General features: G+C 46.6%; 3 protein-coding genes across 3 annotated transcripts; 2 read left to right on the forward strand and 1 right to left on the reverse strand.

Moving 5' to 3' along the window:
- Nucleotides 1-1,052: 1,052 nt before the first annotated feature.
- LOC6048076 (glutathione S-transferase 1-1) lies at nucleotides 1,053-8,402 on the forward strand. The gene is made up of 3 exons (XM_001865011.2): nucleotides 1,053-1,273; nucleotides 7,575-7,997; nucleotides 8,066-8,402. The coding sequence occupies exons 1-3, from the start codon at nucleotides 1,184-1,186 to the stop codon at nucleotides 8,207-8,209; spliced, it is 657 nt and encodes a 218-aa protein (XP_001865046.2). The 5' UTR covers nucleotides 1,053-1,183; the 3' UTR covers nucleotides 8,210-8,402.
- LOC6053855 lies at nucleotides 8,230-18,341 on the reverse strand. The gene is made up of 7 exons (XM_038251069.1): nucleotides 17,677-18,341; nucleotides 15,786-17,611; nucleotides 14,337-15,684; nucleotides 10,770-11,610; nucleotides 10,256-10,709; nucleotides 9,996-10,196; nucleotides 8,230-9,930 (listed from the first exon to the last, which is right to left on the reverse strand). The coding sequence occupies exons 1-7, from the start codon at nucleotides 18,226-18,228 to the stop codon at nucleotides 8,496-8,498; spliced, it is 6,657 nt and encodes a 2,218-aa protein (XP_038106997.1). The 5' UTR covers nucleotides 18,229-18,341; the 3' UTR covers nucleotides 8,230-8,495.
- Nucleotides 11,758-14,315, forward strand: LOC6048078 (conserved oligomeric Golgi complex subunit 5). Its single transcript, XM_001865013.2, has 3 exons — nucleotides 11,758-11,915; nucleotides 11,974-12,627; nucleotides 12,695-14,315. Exons 1-3 carry the CDS (start codon nucleotides 11,864-11,866, stop codon nucleotides 14,287-14,289), a joined length of 2,301 nt encoding a protein of 766 aa, XP_001865048.2. The 5' UTR covers nucleotides 11,758-11,863; the 3' UTR covers nucleotides 14,290-14,315.
- Nucleotides 18,342-19,444: the final 1,103 nt, after the last annotated feature.

Genomic DNA, 19,444 nt, shown 5'->3' on the forward strand with positions numbered 1-19,444 from the left:
AAATGAAAGAAAAAGAAATTTATAGAAGAATAAAATTCGCAATTCGCAATTTTCAGTGTAAGAACGGGCCTTGACCGATCTTATGCACTAGGTTCCCGACGAACACGCACTGCCCTTACACCTACATCTCACCCTTGCTCTGAGTCAGTACGAGCAGCACGCTAGAACACGCTTTATAGAAGAATAAAATAGTAAAAATATTTAAAAAGAATTAAAAATGTTTTTTAAACAATTCAAAAAAATATAAGTTCTTGAAAAATTGAAAAAAAAATAAAAAAAGGCTCCAAAAATTTTAAAATTTGAAGAATTTAAAAATCAAAACAAAAGTTAAAGATATATAAAATGAAAAAAAAAAGAAATCTTAATAACAAATTAAAGTAAATAATATTAAAATTCCTAAATTGAAAATATTTTAAAAATTTAAAAGAAATAAAAAATTTAAAAAATCTTTGAGCATTTCTAAGCATGAATCAACGCTGGGTTTTTGTGACAGCCCATGTTGAAGTTAAAAGAAATATGCTTGACAGAGGAGAGGGGCGAGGATCTGAAATCCCAGAAATCTCTGGCAGTAATATAAGAACTAACCCCATCATTTCCATTTCACGAATAATAATAATGTTTCAATTTGTCTAATCTGTCTCTTCTGAACCACATAGTTATCTTTAATTCTTGCTTCAGAGCTCTCACTGCTCACCAAAAGCAGTATAAGGATCATTCGTTTCGATATTTACCATTTCCCACTGATATGACAAAAGCAAAAACACCGCAAACAACAAAGCCGGGTTCGTAGTCTATTCGGTCAGTGTCAGCATGAGTCTTCAAATCTCTTCCCTTCGAGGAGAGAGACATCGCCACCTTCCACCTCTATCGCCACGTGTTGCTCTTCTCATCATTAGACGCACCAAACCCAAAGCCAAGTGTGTGTTCATTTCAGTAAAGTGACGTCATCGTGAAACTACCGTGGCGGCGTGGTCGCCTAGCAGTGGCGTTTCCAAAACTAAATGATCTCTTCTCACCTTGCTTTTCGACGAAGGCCAACTATAAAACTGTTGGCCCAGCACCGGTCGGGCTCTAGTGCGAGTTAGTCGATTGACCGGTGAACAACAAGTGTGGTTTGTGTGTGATCGCTTCCCGAATCGAATAGTTTTGTGATAACCAAGTGAAGCTTAACGAAAAGTTCAGAATGGCCCCAATTGTGTTGTACCACTTCCCAATGTCCCCGCCGTCCCGGTCGGCCCTGCTGGTGGCCCGCAATCTCGGACTGGATGTTGAGGTATGCGAAAAGTATGCGACCGCCAAGTGTTAATGAAATGTGCAAAAAAAAACCCCACTCCAAAGAGGAAGTCTCGAAATTGTGCCAAGTCACGATGAATCGGCAAGTTTGCTGGATCATTTTTCGAGGGATCATCATTATAAACGGTGAAGAATAACAAGAAGGGTGATTTGGTGGAGATTTGATTGGTTTCGCGGTTTTTGGGATGGGCGCACGCAGGGCTTGTAAATTGATCTTTGTTTGCTCAGGCGAATCGATGGAAACCTTGTAATTATATGACTATTTTGAAAAAGTTATTTTATAATGCCCACGTTTACTTGGGACACAAGAAATTTAGATTTTTTAAATTTTTTGAATGGTTTTAGAAAGTAGCAAGCCAGTGAAAGCTGATTAGTTTAACAATAAATGTAAATATATCTTCGCAATTTTTTTGCGTTGCTTTTAGAGTTTGAAGTTTGGAGGGCAAAAAAAACCAGGAGCAATTTTGATTTTTTACAAAAATATGATCAGTTTTTCTTTCCCAAATAATGCTTTTTGTTTATACGGCAAGCATCGGCTCAAATTCTGCTGAAGATTCATTCAAAATTGAATGATTTTTTAAATCTTTTTTCTTGATACCATCTACTCGCAAAAAATGGGGTTAAAACAACTGACGTATTTTTATGTTTTCTTTTAATGTTCTGGAAGTCTTTTGTGTTTTAGTGTTTTTGTAACACTTTTTAAATAATTTAATGTATATTTATTGTGTGATTATTAGATACAGTCCAGACTCGATCCGAAGGTCTCGGAAAAATTTCAATTCGGATAATCGGAACTTCGGATTATCGAATCATGATTTTTTTTGGTTGTCTAATTTTTGATTGTCGAGCTTAAGTATGACCCCTAAACTACGCTAAAGTGATTCAGATTTTTTTGATTCAAGATGGCGGCCAATATGGCCGCAACGAAATAATGAAAAAAGGCATTCAATTATCTAAGAGGCAATCAACTATTAAAATTTGTCTAAAATGGGGTCGCAGAACTCGAATTTGATGTTTAAAGCAAGAAAAAGAAATAAAAACCATTTTGAAATTCCCGACTATTTCCCGACTTTTCCAGAATCTTAAATAATAGGCATTTCTTATCGAAAGAATGATTTTAAACTAAAAAGTTTAAAAACCCATTTAAAAAAATCAATATAAACCATCAAAAAAATCTAAATGAATTCAAAGAAAATAAAACTATTGACAATTTTCATAAAAACAGATATTTAATGAAAAATCCCTAAAAAAATTCCATTAAAAATTGAAGCATTCATTATTTTGAATCCAATTAGAAACTTAAGCAAATAGTCTTTGAAAAATAACCGACAGCTTAATAATATTTGTAATTTGAATGTTTAATTTTAATATTAGTAAAAGTATAGTTTTTGATACTTCGTTTCAACTGGAAATGACAAAAAATAAAAGATTACCAAATTTTAAATTTTATTCTTAATTTTAAAATGTTACTGCTGTTAATATTCTTTCAAATAAATTTCGAAAATTTCGAAATGTTTTTACTAAGTATTTTGTATTTTGAAATTTTGTTTTTGATTTTTTTTAATAAATGTTGCTTTATCTAGTTGTCAGTATTTAACTGCTTCATTTGTTTTTCAATGAAAAAAAAAAAAACAGTTTGATAAGATTTTATGTTTTACCACATTTTTATGTCACATGTTTGAGAGAAAAAAATCTTTTAACATATTTGCAATAACTTAAACCATTTTTTTTCGGTTATGAGCTGTTATTAATGGTTTTTTTTTGTTAAATATTTTTCTTTATTTTTTTTGGCTGTTTGGCTTATTTTTTTTAGACATTTGCATTCCATTTAACATGAGCAGGTTATGAAAAAATATTAAAACAAATAGCTAAGAATTTGTTTTATTATTGCAAGAGAGAAAAAATATTTTGTAATGGAAATTTTTATCTTTCTACATAAATTAAAGCCAAAATTATGATTTTTTTTATAATTGAAAGGGGGAGGAGGGGGGATAAAGGTCTTGAAAATTATCAAGGGAGGTATTGGTCGAAAAAACTTGATAACCGCTGTGATAAAATGCAACAGAATCATACGTTTGCGCTAGCCAAAATCGTTAAAATTAGGCTCAATTTTTATATTATTTTTTCATTAACTTCGTTGTTGTTTTAAGTTAGAGTAAGAACAAGAGTTACTTTTTGATCAACAAAAATAAATAAATAAATAAAAAACTTTTGATTCATAAAAAAAAATAAAAAAATTCTGTGTCAAATACATCCAGTGTTTATTAGTATTTTTAATTTCTTAAAAAATCTTTTAATTTTCAAATAGATTGAAATAGTGAAAGAAACTTTTAATTTAACGTAAGTTACTAAAGAAGATCAGTGAATTTAATTTGAAAATTGTTCAAAATGTTACAAAATTCGCAATTCACGCTCAACTTTTATATTATTTTTTCATTAACTTCGTTGTTGTTTTAAGCTAGAGTAAGAACAAGAGTTACTGTTTGATCAACAAAAATAAATAAATAAATAAAAAACTTTTGAATCATAAAAAAATATAAAATTCTGCGTCAAATACATCCAGTATTTATTAGTATTTTTAATTTCTTAAAAAATCTTTTAATTTTCAAATAGATTGAAATAGTGAAAGAAACTTTTAATTTAACGTAAGTTACTAAAGAAGAATTCAGTGAATTTAATTTGAAAATTTTTCAAAATGTTACAAAATTATTCAAGAATTAGAAATAAAAAATCAAGCAGGTATGTTAAAGACTTTTCCCGACTTTCTGACAAAAAATCAAAAATTTCCGATTTTTCCCCGATTTTTAGCGGATTTTGGCGAATTCCCGACTTTTTCCCGACTTTCCCGATTTCCCGACTTGAGTGGCCACCCTGTTTTTAGCTTATTCTTTTAGCTTTACCATTAGATTTTTGTTTTTAATTTTTTCGAGAAATTTTTCAATTCTTTGCTGTAAATTTTTCGTTATCTCACACATAACACCCATTCAAATTAGTGCTGTTCGCTACTCCTACATATTGCATGCAATTTTTGCTTGCATGCAACAGCGACGAACCGCCCCAATTCTCCATACAAACTTTGGAGAAAACCATTCCGCTCTGTCTAAATATTTTTTGAAAAAATCAAAGTGTACTTGTTTCTGGGGACTTAAAACTTCATGCTTTCCCTTCCTCCCCAGTAATCAATTTTGTTGGTTAGAGTTAATTTTCGTGAAACATTTTTGATATCTTGGTACGAGTAAGACGGTAAGGCAACTTAAATTTCACAGTTTTTCACTAAAAGATGTTTATCGAGGATACCTAGCCCAAAACCATGAAAGGATATAAAGCGAAAAAAAACTTTCTGATAAAAATTACTATTTTTTCAGAATTTTGAGTATCAAAAAATTCTGAAAAAAAGTACTTTTTATCAAAAAGTTTTTTTTTGCTTAGAACACTTTTTTTAATTTTACACGTGTTTTTTTACACATTGTAAAATTGTTGATGTTTTTACCCTCTTTGTTGTTTCCATCACTCTTAATCTTTACATCTTTATCACGTATGCAGTCCATACTCGGTTATCCGCAGCCTCGATTAAGGCTAGTAAAACCAACCGGACCCTAAGATGACAGTTTTCGTGAGTTGCGCGTATTCACTGACAGATGGCAAGTGGGCCTCGTCGGAGTCCGTCCATCAAAAGCGCAACTCAAAATTTGCATAGGAAACTTTTTTTTCGTAACGGCTTTTGCGGCACGCTCACTTCAACTGTTCTAGACTAATATTTGAACGTGGCGTATCTCTAAACAAGTTTTTCAAGAAAATTATTCCAGAATGTTTATTTTGTCATTTTAAACCAAAACAAAGCAAAAACTATTTTTATTTAAACTATTCGCCGTTTTCAAAAGTTTGGCTAGATAATATCGAAGGCCGCCATCTTAGGCCCACTGGGCCCACAAAACGGGGTACGCTCAGTTTGTATGGGAGCTGTCAACATGCTCCCGGGCTGAGTAAAACTCAATCGTGTGCTTTCGAAAGTTTTTTGACGAAAAACTTCGTCTTTGGGCTACACACCCTTTTCCATCTCCATCTTCAAGTATCTAAAGCCGAGCTACTGTGGCCGTGAGGTTACATGTTTCGCTTTGTAAACGGATGGTGACGGGTTCGTAGGAGCGGCCGTGGCTGACTGGTTACGGCGTTCGCTTTGTAAGCGCGAATGGTTCTGGGTTCGATTCCCATCTGCTCCCAACGAGAAAGTTAAGAACACATAAATTTGAAATGGTGAATATGAACGAAAAATCAAAGTCGCTCGAGGCGGGGTTCGATCCTCCGTCATTTGGATTGGTAAGCAAAAAATGCTAACCACTAGGCCATGACGACTTGGTGAGCGAAGACTGGAATTAGGAATACTGTTACAGAGAGCGAGTTGTGGCGCTATAACCACGGCAAATAGTGTCCAGGGCATTCGTGCAAATACAATATCCCATCCCAGAGGGTCCCGGAGTACCAAACCTTCTTAGCATGGTGCTCCCAACGAATACAACCAAAAATCTCGGAGTGTATGGTGGTGTGTCCCCACGCTTCTTCCTCCCCTGTCGATTCAGAATTGTGTTGTTGTTCGAACACTCAGTGCTCAAACTCAACCCAATTACGAGTCATCTCTGCGATACGGCTTTACGCAGTAGGCTTGGCCGCTTTAACGCTTGTGATGTTTCAATGCATTCCAATGCAATGGCGCACTACAAATGTTAATAAATGACAAGAAGAGTGCTAGGCGTCATCTAACCTAAGGCACTCTCCAGGATCCCTTCGAAAGATTGGCTGCGCTAGGGTCTGATTAGATTAGAGATTAGATTAGTAAGCGGATGGTGACGGGTTCGATTCCTGTCTGGCTCGGCAAAGTCAGAACCCTTAAAAGAGTAATTCTACTCACTGGGAATAGGGACGTGGCGTTACATCGTGCTGCCATCTGGTTTTTTGAAGTGCAAGAGTGGAAAAGAGCTGAGTCATCGTCTAAAAATAGACGGCGTCCTATCTCGCCCAGCAAAATGAAGTCGATAAAGTAGTCGGTTTCGATGAGAAAAAGTGGAAAACATGGTCTAAAAATAGCGACGCCATCCCCCTATACTGAGCGGTAGGGGATGGGTTTCGACTAGCGGCGTGCTGGATTGCCAATCCAGAGGTCGTGAGTACGATTCTCGTACCGGGATGATTAACAAAAAAAAGTTCTTCGCCATGATGGTTATTCTTGAAGTATTAACACGGCTACTTTTTATGCTAAAACACAGATGAAAAGTAGCAACCAATCGCTTCCACTTCACAACACTAAAAGGTCCATATCACGCTGATCAATACCGACGCCGGCCACAACCAGTGGTAAGACACTGGGAAGTGGATGGGAATGTTAGTCCGATACTTGCATGGTGGAGACCGACCGCTAAATCGACTGCGTTTCCAGCAAAGAATCACGTGAAATTGATCAAACATTTTAATCGCGTTTTCTTCAGTAGCACTTTTTTTAACAAATATTTTTCATGCATTGGTCTGCCAAATTTTCCTGACTTTTTGAAGAAAACAAATTTGCAACGCCCTGCCATTGCAATATTTCAAACCACACAATAGATAAAATCTGAAAATTTGACCAAAAAAATCTGCTTTACCCTGCGTTCTCCACAACCTAAAACAAAGGCGATCAGTTAATTCAAATCGGTAACAAAAGACTAAAACAATCTGACAAAAAAAAACATTAAGGTGCGATTCAAGGACTTCAATTGTTTGACCCCAGTACCGCAGTTAAAAAAGGTTTAACAGCCAACCAAAATGCGCACACCCGTCCCACCATTCATCACCATTAAACCAAATCTAACCGAATAAAAAAAAGTAAACATTAAGTATGGTTGCGTGCCGGGAGCGCGCACCACCAAGATGTATCAAATTGATATCTAAGTGGCGGCTTGTCGCCTTCAACTCTTACACCTCGCAACGTACCTAACACATTCTAATGAGAACCAGAAACAGCTGTCCCGTACATTGCGACAAAAAGGGTGGTCTAAACTGGACTCAACTCCCCCACTCCTTCCGACGTGTCCTTCCAAAGTTATGCCGCGTGGAAAAATTGACCCATCACGCAATCAATTATTCAGCCCCGTGAGAGTCCGATTCCTTCGGGCGGTGGCCACCAGTTATTGATTTTCCGTAATTATTTCACCCTCTCGAGGGAAGGGAGGCGCGAGTCGATAAAAACGATTGACCTGCACATGCCGAAGGTAACCGTAATGTTTCGTTTTGCTTTGTTCTTTTTTCCTTAGGTTAAGATCCTGAACCTGATGGCCGGCGAGCACATGACCGAGGACTTTCTCAAGATCAACCCGCAGCACACCGTGCCGACGCTCGTCGACGACGATTACGTCCTGTGGGAGTCGAAGGCGATCGCGACCTACCTCGTCGAGCAGCACCGGCCGGACAGCGCGCTGTACCCGAGCGATCCCCGCAAGCGTGGCCTCATCAACCGGATGCTGTACTTTGACTCGACGGTGCTGTTTGCGCGGGCATTCGCCGCCATCGGCCCAGTTATGCGCGCCGGTGCCAAGAGCATTCCGCAGGAGCGCAAGGACGCCATTGGGGAGGCGCTGTCCACGCTGAACGGATTCCTGGAGGGACAGGACTGGGTCACCGGGGAGGACTGCACCGTGGCCGATTTGTGCCTGCTGGCGAGCGTGTCGTCACTGGAGGTGAGAGAGAGAATTTCAGTTGGAGGTTTGCATGAGTGGAAATTTAAATTACCTTTTTCTTCTTGCAGAAATTGGGCGCCGACGTGAGCGGTTTGGCCAACGTGAGTGCCTGGCTGGAACGCTGCAAGGCCCTGCCCGGATTCGATGAGAACGAACAGGGCGCCACCATGTTTGGCCAGGGAATCGGCTCCAAGCTGGAGGAACCGTACTAAGAACTCTCTATTTGTGTCGCTCGAGAAAAAAACGGCTTTTATTTAACAAACACACGCTACATTTTCTTCAACTACTTGTCGAACAGTATAAAACAAAGAATAGCATTTAGTGATGAGATAAATCAAGATGGTAGATGTTAGTATTACTGTTACCACGTTACATCAAGAGGTTAATAATAAAAACGAAAAAAAATATTAATGCACTAAGCACTAAACAAAAACAAAACAAGTTTTTCTTTCTCAAGTCTCGGAAACGAAATCCAGTTTCGCATTCGATGTGCGAAAATTACGGCGCACTGTTGACCGCGCGTGACCGTTTCATGCTGCTGCCGCCTCCACTCTGCCAGTCGACCTTTCGCTTCGTTCCTCGGTTGATCGTCTCACGCATCGTCGAATGCTGCGTCGCGTAACGGCAAAAGGACAGATAGCCCACAAGAAGCGGGTGCAGCAGGTAGCGAACCGTAACTTCTTGCGGCAATTGAGGGCAGCTTCCAGTGTAGAGCACCACCGAGCGGCAGGTGTTTTCTTCCTCGACGGTGACGACCTGCTCGACTTTGCGCCACTTGCGATCGCGCTTGTCGTAGGGGGTGAATCGGAACAGCTTGTTGTGTTGAGCCTTCAAGATTTGACCCTTGCGTTCGTTCACGAGCGGGAGCAGCGGGCTCGAGAGCAGTTTTGGATCCCAAAACGATCGGATTGGACCGTACATGACGACCAGGCGTGGCTGCTGCACCTTCTTCGATGGCGCAGGTTGGTACGGAAGGAGCGCGGAAGGTTCTGCTGGCTCCGCCAGTCGACGCTCTTTTTCACGTTCTTCGATTTCTCCGCAGGAGATGTTCCAATCCACAAAGTCCACCTCCTCGTCTCCCCAGGAAAGCGTTGTGTTGGCAGTTACAGGTTCAGGTTCTGCGACAGGAAATTCGATTGCGGTCGGAATCGGGATGACCGCTGCGGCGATGGATCGCCGTTTGGCGCGATAGACCTTGCTCGTTCGAGGCTTCTTCCAAACAACATTATCTACAGAAACTGGAAGCTCCTTCTCGCGCTTTCGCTTCAAGCCGCGAGCGCAGCTGTTGCTGTTGGTCAGCGCTTCGGTCAAGCTGGCGTGAAACACGACGGCTTTCGGTTCGTGTTCCTCCTGTCCCTCTTCGGCTGTCCACAGCGAAACCGGTGGATTGTACGGAACAACGGCACGGCAGCGCTCTTGCAGAATGTCCACGGTCACGACCTGTCGCGTCTCGTGCAAACTCTCCATCAGTTCGGCGTGCTCTTTTTCGTCGCGAGCCTGCTGGTCGGCCGCGCGCTGGGAATCGGTCAGCGTGTGCTGGGTAAAGTCCATTTCGTCTTCCAGATCCGACAGCGCCGAGTAGTACTCGCTAATGTGCTCATCCAGCGAGGCCAGGTCGGCCGCCGTCCAGGACAGCGTCGACGTCTGAGTTAGCAGTCCCATCGGGTACGAGTCCGAGGTGCTCGCAGTTTCGCTGCTGCTGCTACTATCGTCTTCGGAATCGCTTTCCGTGGAGGAAAGTTGCTCCGAGACGGCAGCGGCGAGGATGACCTCCAACAGGGACACCCTCGGTACGTACGGAACCAGCGCTCGGCACGGATTGTCTAGGTCAGCACGGGTAAGGGCACACGCCAGCAAGGCCTTCAACGCGGGATTCATCGCGAAGCGAGGACCGGTGAAGGGAACCAGCGCTCGACATCGATTTTCTTCACAGCTGAAAAGTAATCGCCAGGTTGTTAGTTTGATGTTTTTCGGATATCGTTAGACGAGCAGTTTTACCTGACACTCGACACGCTTCCACCATCGTCGATGCCACGAATCTGCAGAGAGAGTAAGCAGACGCCGTTAATCTGCACAACTTCCGAGAAAACAAAAGAAAAACTAATTCTAAGCGAACAACTATTTACAAAAAAGAGCAATAAATAAACAACTATTCGACAAGAGCAGAAAGAGAGAGAGAGAGCTTTTTCATTATTTGATCTGCAAAAGGGAAGAGAAATGGAAGCGGAGTCAGTTCTGCGCGCGCGGCCCTGAACAACCTTGCGACACCCACCTTCTTCGCAGCCTTGATCGCGGGAACATCTCCCGCTTTCAACGGCACGGCCGCTCGTTTCATACTGCGCGTCATAATCACGCGGGGAGCGGGCACGGCCGCGGGAGAACTGCAAGTGGCCACCACGACGACCGCGGATGGTGACGCCGTCGTTGTGCTCGTCGTCACGGACGGATCCTCGACCAGGCTGGCCTTGAACTTTTCGTAGCTGACCGGCGGCGGTGGAACGATCTGGTCGGCCGTGCCCGAGGTGGAGTTCATTGTGGTCGTGGTGGTTTCAGCGTAGCTCGCCAACTCCTGCGTGCTTCCCACCGGATCATACTCGATCATGGACAAACCGCTGTCACTCTTCAAAACTGGAACCGACGGTGGAATCGACACCTCCAGCTCTGTCGACTGCTCTTCGCGACTCTCCTCAAGCGGTTCCTCCGAGTCGCCCTCTGAAAGCAGAACAAAGAAGTTGATATCACAAACGCAATACAATTCCCCACATTTCTCACCGTAGGACAAGTTCAACAGGTCGATCGTGTCCATCACTGGTACATCCCGCGCGGCAACCTTCTTTTTGGCTGGTGGCTCGTAATGATCATCCTCTCCCTTAACTTTTTGCGGGACAGCGCATTCTTCAAGCTCGCGCAACAGTTCCACCTCGGCGGCACTGACCGTAACTTGAGAGGCCGTGCGCTTCACCCCCAGTTCGGGCTTCAAACTCAACCGTTGCCTCTGCTCCTCGATGATGCTCAACCCACCGCCGTAGCTCGTGTTGTAAGGATCATCGCCAAAAATGGTCGCTTTGTTGTTTGGCGTCGGCGGAGCCATTTGTCTCACCGGCAGAGCCAACGGCGGTAGCGGTGCCTGCTGTTCCGGCTTGACGTCGTTGTCGTCGTAGTTTGGAGCGCATGCCAGGTCCAGCTCGGTCAACACCTGCGAGTCCAAGTCCGGGTCGGACAGCTGCGAGTCGGTTGGACCCAGTCCACCACCCAGAATGCCCAGCCCAAGTCCCGCGACGCCATCCGTCGTGTGATGCTTCGACTTGAACTGGGCCCAGGCGACCTTCTTTTCCGCCTCGGTCAGATCCTGTTCCGTTTTGTTGTCCAGCATCGTCTCGTGCGTGTGGTATCTGAAGATGAGCTTGTGCTTGCTCCACAGCAAATTGGACAGCAGCTCGTCCTCGGCGGGGGCGGCGTTCGGCCGGGCCGCCATGTCGACGCGCTCAAAATGGTACAACTCCTCAAGGTCGGCCATGCTGTAGTTGCGGTCGACCTGCTTCTTGTCCGCCACCCGGTGACTCATCGCTTGTTTCGTAACGGCCCGCGAGTACACCTTCTCCTCCATGGTGTGCTGCAGAAGAAGAAAATTAGGGAAATAAAAAAATAGGGAGCACCTTCTAATTTATTTGTGTTGAATACCATCCTGCCCCCCAAAGTAAACTGCTTTGAACAGTAACAAAAGTTTGTCAATTCCAAACAGCCGTGTAGCTGTCAGTCTTTGTTGTCATTTTCGATAATGTTTGTTTTGAAATTGGTCAACTGGAATTAAATTTGCGACGTGTGCGCTAATCAGCGAAAAAATTAAATCATCGATTAGACCCGCAATGACCATGGATAGCGAAACCCTCAAAACCTGTGAAACTATAGAAAAAGATGGTGAGCATATAATCAACCAAAAAAAAGAACCCCTTTTTCAATGTTTTTCCCGCCGCAGAATTCTTCAGCGTATTCCTGCAGGACAAGCAAGAGGAAAAGGCCAAACTGGCCACCAAAATGACCATCACGGACCAGATCGGCAAACTGTCCGAGGGCCTGGAGAAGGTGTCCGCCCAGCTGCAGACGCAGGTTCGCGACCAGTACGGCACGTTGCTGTTCCAGGCGAATCAAGCCGGCCGGCTGAATGCCGCCGTCGGTTCCGTGTCGGGCCACATTGAACGGTTGAAGGCCAGCGCGGACCGGCTCAAGAAGATGGTCAACGTGCCGTACGAGCAGACGGAAACGCAAACGAAGATTCTGGCGAGGCTGCACGAGTTGTCGCACCTGCTGCGGCAGAGTGGCCGCTTTTTGCACGTCTATCAACGGCTGGAGGGTGCGCCGGGACTTGCGGATCAGGCGAGTGTGATTTACGAGCTGGACTGTCTGATGGACGATGTGGATTTGACGGGGATCGACTTTTTGCGGGAGGAAATTGGGGCGGTGAAGGCTGTAAAAGCGCGGCTGGTGCAGACGGCCCACCGGGATCTGTTCCAGAGCATTCAGGGCGAAAAGGAGGACGAGACGAAGAATTGCTTGCGAATATTTCTGAACATGAAAACGCTGGGCAAGTGCTTGGAGAACATCCTGGAGACGTACCAGCGTTACATCAAGGGTGAGGGTTTTGCAATTCGGTTGCAATCAACGGACATTCATTTCGATTATTATTATTTTTCTCGTAGATTCCATCAAGGAGTGCTTCACGACCTCCGACATTAGTAAGTTGCGCAAATCGGACCCCTCCGGCACGAAGGATCGCTCGGAACAGACCAGGGGACCCGGCAAAGCGCCCGTCCTGACCAGTTCGACCAACTTTCGCTCCAAGCTGTGGCAAGCGCTGGAATGGCTCTTTCTGGACGAATTTCACAGCTACTGTCAGCAGATCATCTTCCTGCAGCGTTGTCTCCTGTACAGCGATCTGGCCCTAACCGACGATTGCAAACGGATGGCCGAGACTATCGGGTCGAATTTTTGGACCAACTTGACCCGTCAGCTGACGACGTCTTTTGCGAACGCACAATCCAACACTCCACACGTCTATCAGGCACTCCAGCAGGGACTGCCCAAGTTGCTTTCGGTGGCCCGTGGGCTGGAGAAAAAGCTGGACCACGGCCCGTTTGTGTTTGACGAGCAGGTGTTTGCTTCGCTGGAGGCGGGTTACTTGGAGAAGTGCGCCAACAATTTGAAGATGGTTTTGGTGGACATTGAATTTCCCAACCAGGAGGTCATCGATGCCGTCGTCCGGGTTGCTTCAACTGAGCTGAATGCGGCCATTGTGGACGATCGGCTGACGCGGCAGGTGACGGACGTTATCTGCGTTTCAAACAAAGATCTTTGGAATCGTATCGAGCGGAACGTGAAGCTAGGTGGTGATACGCAACAGGTGTTGGACAATCCGAACGCGGCTCAGTCGCAGAACATCACCCTTGCGAACATCATCTTCTACCACCAGGAAGCCATCGGCCGGTTGATTCGTAATCTTGGAACCAAGTTCTCCGCTTCACCGTCCGCTAGCAAGTTGAAACAGAGCCTCAACGAAGGTCGAACCATCACGCTGACCATCATGCAACAGTTGATCGGTTCGATCCATTCGGCCGTCAACATAATCCTGCTGTCGATGCATCGCGAACCGGGACTCAACACGGCCACCATAACCGCAGCCGGACCGTCGTTCTACGTCCAAGAACTGCAGGATTTCCTCCTCCGCTCGTGGAACTCACACATCGCTCCGTTCTCCGACAAGACCACCATAGAAGAGTGTGGCCTCAACCTGGCCCGCCGTTGCATCGAACTCTTCGTCCAAAACGCCGCCCTGTGCAGACCCATCTCGATGGCCGGACGGCTACGACTCAAGTCCGACTGCCATCACCTGGAGCAAGCCCTGAAACCCATCGTTCCCGACCTGACCGTGCTGGGCAAGAACTTCCGCATGCTGCGGGCAATGTCTACGCTGCTCAACGCCTCACCGGAAGACCTCGTCAAACAGGAGAAAGACGGCGCCGTTCCGCCCTACATCGTGCTCTTTCTACTGTTTGGTTTTGCCGGGTCGGACTTGGCAAGCCCGCACATCACTGCCGGATGGTCCAACGAGAAGCTGCTGCAGTGGCTCGAATCGCACACCGCCGAACGGGACCGGCTCGAGTTGATAACCGGGGCGCTGCAAAAGTACCGCGCGGTCGTCCGACAGAAGAACATTTCCCAGTACGATGTAATTTACCCACTTATAACGCAATATCTGGACGAGTCGATTGCCGACTCGACCAAGGGCAGTGATTGAGCTAATAAAGGTTAAACATTTTGAAAACGGTTCCCTCTTTTACTTACCATCGCCAACAGTCGGTAGATGTAGCACGGTTTCTTCTGTCCCAGTCGGTAGATTCGGAAGATGCCCTGCTGATCTACGGCCGGGTTCCACGAAGTATCCAGGATGATGACCCGATTCGCTCCCACCAGGTTAATGCCCTGGCCGCCGGCCTTGGTCGAAATGAGAAAGACGCGCGTCACGAGGTTCTTCGGATCGTTGAACTTGGTGATCATTTCGTGCCGCGTTGACTTGGACGTTCCGCCGTCGATGCGGTAAAAGTCCATGCCCGGACGCCACGGGCCGCGGAACTTGTTGAACCCGTACAGGGCCGCCTTCGGATTCGTGCCCTGCTCGTCGATCATCTTCATAAAGTGCTCGACCATGTTCAGCACCATTACGTAGCCGGAGAAGATCAGACACTTTTCGCCGCGTTCCTGGCACAGCCGCAGGATTTCAAACAGCAGAATCATCTTGTTGCTCGGGAAGAGCGATTCCAGATCGTCGGCGCTGATGATCTGCTTCCACCAGATGTTTGTGATGGCGCGAGTTCGGTCTTTGTCGTCGTCATCGTCATCATCCGAGCTGCTGTCGAAGCCGTGCGCTCGACGAGTTGCCCGGCGACGCTCTTGAACTCCGTACTTTTTCTTCATTGCCGTTTCCCAAGCCCGCTCGAGCACGATCGGGTGCGTCCAAATCTTGCGCATGAAGGTGTAATCCTCCAGCAAATGTGCGCCTCCCGTTTCCTGCCGCAGCGGATTCCGCTTCAGGTACTGCTCGTACAGATCTTCTTGAACTGGGGTGAGCGGTACGTACAACACGTACTCGTACTTCTCGGGTAGAAAGCCGCGCAGCACATCAAACTCTTTGCGCTGGACAAAGTTGACCAGGTTTTTGTGCAGAACGTACGATCGATACTTCATGTATTTGACGTCCGCCACGGCAGAGTCCGCGTGTTGTCCCTGCTTGATCGGAGTCGCGTAGTGTTCGTTGAACTCCTTCTCGCTTCCGAGGTAGGCCGGCTTCACGAAGTTCACCATGCAGTAGTACTCGTTCAGGTTGTTCTGGATGGGAGTTCCCGTCAGGATGATGCGACGCTTGGTGGCAATCTCCGCCACCGACAGGTTCGTCTGCGACTTGCGGTTCTTGATGATGTGACCCTCGTCCAGAATCACGAGATCGGCTCCCGGATTGATGAGGACGCGCCGGACCTCAGCGCGTACACCCTCGGAATGTTTCTCGCCCTTACGGTTGCTGGCGTCGTAGAACACCAACGAACGGAACGCTTCATAGCCGATCAGCAGCACGCTGGCCATGCGACCAGATATGGAGTGGAAGCCGCGGAGAACCTCCAACTTCTTTATGATGTTGCTGGAAGGAGAAATTGGATATCATTAATTTAATATAGTTGCGACTTGAAGGCTGTATTGCTGGTTATCAAGCCATAGACTAAAAAGATTCGCAATACTCACGAGCTATCCGGCAGGTAGAACACCTTCAGCTTCACCCCACTCTGGATGTCGCCCAGCCAGTGCTGAATCTCCTGGGCCCAATTCATGACGGTGCTCTTCGGACAGATCACGATGATTCGCTTGGTTTTCATCTTCGGGTAGCACACGACCGTGTTCATAAGGGCAATCACCTGCAGCGTCTTGCCGAGGCCCATGCAGTGCGCCAGAATGCAGCCGGATCCGTTGGAGTTTTTGACGTCCGAAACCCCGCCGTAACAGCAGTCGTACATGAACTTGACGCCCTCGCGCTGGTGGGGTTTCATTGTCTTCACCAGTTCCGGGTGCACCCGGATGAAGGTCTTGCTGTCGTTGTCGTAATCCAGAATCAGCTGATTCTCCGGCATTGTGGTCTGGTAATGCTGCAGCTGCTGTTGCAGCTTTTCGTTGTTCCGCTCGACCCGCTTGGCGCGTTGACTCTCCTCACGGATGGCTTTCTGGGCGATCCAGGAGAGATCTGGGATGCGCGTACGACAATCGATTTCGTTCTTCATTAGCTCCAGGTCGGGATTTTCTCCTGTAGGCGCCGGCGGCACGCTGAACTTGGGCTGATGTGGCACGATGTACTGGAGCTCTTCAACCGTAGGTTCGCGGTTTGGGTTGGGATCGGAGTTGGTGATAAACTTGGGTCCCTTGGCCTCCAGTTTTTGCACCATCCACTGCTTCGCTGGAGCTTTTGACGGTCCAGGTTCGGGTTCATATTCGGGAGTTGGAATGGCGACCGACTTGGGACGATACTGTGCACGTGACGTTACAACAACGACCGGCTCGGGCACATATTCTGGGACGACCGGCTCGGGTTCATATTGGCCGGTTGGTGTGGCGACATACTTGGGTTGATATTGTGTACTTACAACCGTAACCGGCTTGGGTACATATTCAGGAGTTACAAAGATGTCCGGCTTTGGCTCTGGTTCCGATTTGATCTGAACGTCACCAGCTTTCTGACGACGTCCTGCCGTGGCACTGACAAACAGGACTTCATCATCCGCGTCTACGTTGCCTGCCAAGGAAGGTTGCTCAACTGGCTCAACAGGTTTCTTGGTAAAGTACCGCTCGAGCGATTGCTGAACCACCGGAGTCTCGGTCGCCGGGAGAACCCGTCTACGATGAGAATCGACCGAAGATCGCGAACCGATGCTGGTGGTTGGCGTGTCCGTGGTGTTGCACTCCTGGGTAACCCGCTTTTTGGGTGACGCCGGTCGAGCCGGTTCCGCAGGCGGTACAATCTCCCGGTGAATCGGTGTCGTGTACGCGTCGTGATCATTTTGCAGTCCGCGGAAAATGTCATCATTTATTGAAGGTGTCTCGTTGATCATACTGTCGGTTGGCGGTGGACAAACTTCGGCCATCAGCTCCGTGTCGAAGAACAGATTGCAATCCGGATCGCCGTCCGTAATGTCCATGATGCCAGTTTCGTAGCTGTTTTCCGGTGGGCAGTCACGAATCGGCTCCATGTCTTCGGGCTCGTCAACAGACGGGGCTTCGGGTTCAACGTCCGTGTCATTCTTCGTCGGCGATTCATCCTGACCAGAGGACGGATTGCCACTGTCTTTGGCAGATTCATCCGGATGGTGTGAGTCGTCCGGCTGTTGCTGCGTCGAATCGCCAGTTCTGTCCGGCGACGTGTAATCAACACTGTCGGATCGAGCCATACGCCGGAGACGCATCGGGGAGTCATCGTCCGACTCGATGACCGGTTTTGGCTTGTGTTTGTCTCGACGGGACAGTCTCGGCTTGGGTTCCTTAAAATTTTCGCAGTCAAACTCAGCTCGCACCTTTTGGTAGCACTGTAAGAATAAAAACAAATCTATATCTAAAAACAATCCAAAATCCCAGTCCTAATCCGGCTTACCTTCTCGCTCAACTTGTTGAGTCTCTGCTTAAGCCGACTCATCTCGTCGTTATTTCCCTCATCAAGCAACAAGTTTTCCATCTGGTCGCAAATGTCCACGATATCCATACCGTACTTGCGCACCTGGATCAGCACCGTCGGAAGTCGCAACATGGCCCGCATCTGGGCAACCGAATCTTCACCCTCCTCCTCCTCCTCTTCCTCCCCACTGACCTCACTAGATCGCTCAATCGCAGCAACCTGTGGCTTCTTGCGAGTGTTGCGCTTTCGCTCCACGGCTGGCAGAATGACCTTCGGAACTGGCGCTACGCCCTTCTTCTTCTTTTTCTTCCCAACCTTCAGCGAATCATCCGAGCGCAGCTCGGAAGGTGCACGAAAGCTGCCGGCCTCCTTTGCTGCCCTCCGGCGGGGGTTACGCCTACGCTCCCCAACGACAGCCGGAACCTTGGGCGCTACGCCCCCCTCGTAATCCGACGAGCCGGAATCGATCTGCCAGCTGCCCGACCGGGAGCTAATTCCGACGGACGATTCGTCCGTGTCGGAATAGGCCATGGCAGGTTCCCGTTTCCTCAATATTCTCACAAAACTTTTCACGAAAAAAAAACTGGGACAACTCTTGCACGAAACGACTGAACGCCAGCACGAACGGACAGGTTTTGGGAAAAGTTTGGGCGGCCTTTGCGAAACTCAAGTTTGGATCAAATAGGTGGGATTTGGTGGATATCGCTCACATTGAGCACCGCTGGGCAGTCACATAATAGAGTTATCTAAGGCCGATCTCACCCTGTTAGACTGCAGTCCCGCGGTCGTGCGATTCGAAGCGTTATCTACTCGAAATCGATCTTGTCCTGCCATTTTCGAGCGTTTGTCGTGCGTTTTGATCGAATGTCAAAAAGGCGACATCTAGTGCGTGTGAAAATCTTGGCAGGCGTTGATAAAAATCAATGACAGTTGTATTTTCGTGGGTTTCCAAAGGAATAAGTTTAATTTGTAGTTTATAAAATTGTGTTATATTTAGTGAAAAAGCAGATTTAGGAGCATGACGGAACCCAGACAAAACAAAGAATTGAGATAAGGAATATTTATTATGGTTTGTTCTCACTTTTTGCTAAATCAATAATTTGTTTCAGACGGGTTGAAAAATGCTGCGCCCACCAAGTGTGAACCAGTTCCGAGCTTGTGATTAATTACAATTTACTTTATTTGACAACAATAATAAAAAAGGATTGTTTGCAAATGGAAATTCTTTTTTTATCAAATTAGCCCAGAAAATCCGAAACGAGAACGTACGACAATGGCAGGACAACCTGAACAACAAAGGCGCCCGAAAACGGCCCGACAACGGCCCGTCAACGTCGATTTTCTCGAAAGCCGATTTCGTCGATCGTCGGACAAAGTGTTGCATATAGGCACGAAAAGGGCCCGAATTCCGTCGGACAAACCGACGGAATTCGGGCCGTTTTGTCGAGCCGTCCGGCCGTTTTCGGGCCGTTGTCGGCCCCGTCCGTCAGTCATGGCACGCACACTAGCTCACCATTTGTTTTGCTGGCCGGTACAAAATTTAACCTCAATCACTTTCGTGTACGTACACGCAATACATGCGCACGTAGATAACTCTATAGAGTTATCTAAGCCCGATCTCACGCACACTAGCACGCCATTTGATTTGCTGGAGGGTACAAAATTTAACCTCAATCTTTATCGTGTACGAACACACAATACATGCGCACGTAGATAACTCTATAGGGTTGTCTGTAATTTCGTCTTG

This window comes from Culex quinquefasciatus, chromosome 2 (genome assembly GCF_015732765.1).
Source record: "Culex quinquefasciatus strain JHB chromosome 2, VPISU_Cqui_1.0_pri_paternal, whole genome shotgun sequence".
NCBI classification, from domain to species: Eukaryota; Metazoa; Arthropoda; class Insecta; order Diptera; family Culicidae; genus Culex; species Culex quinquefasciatus.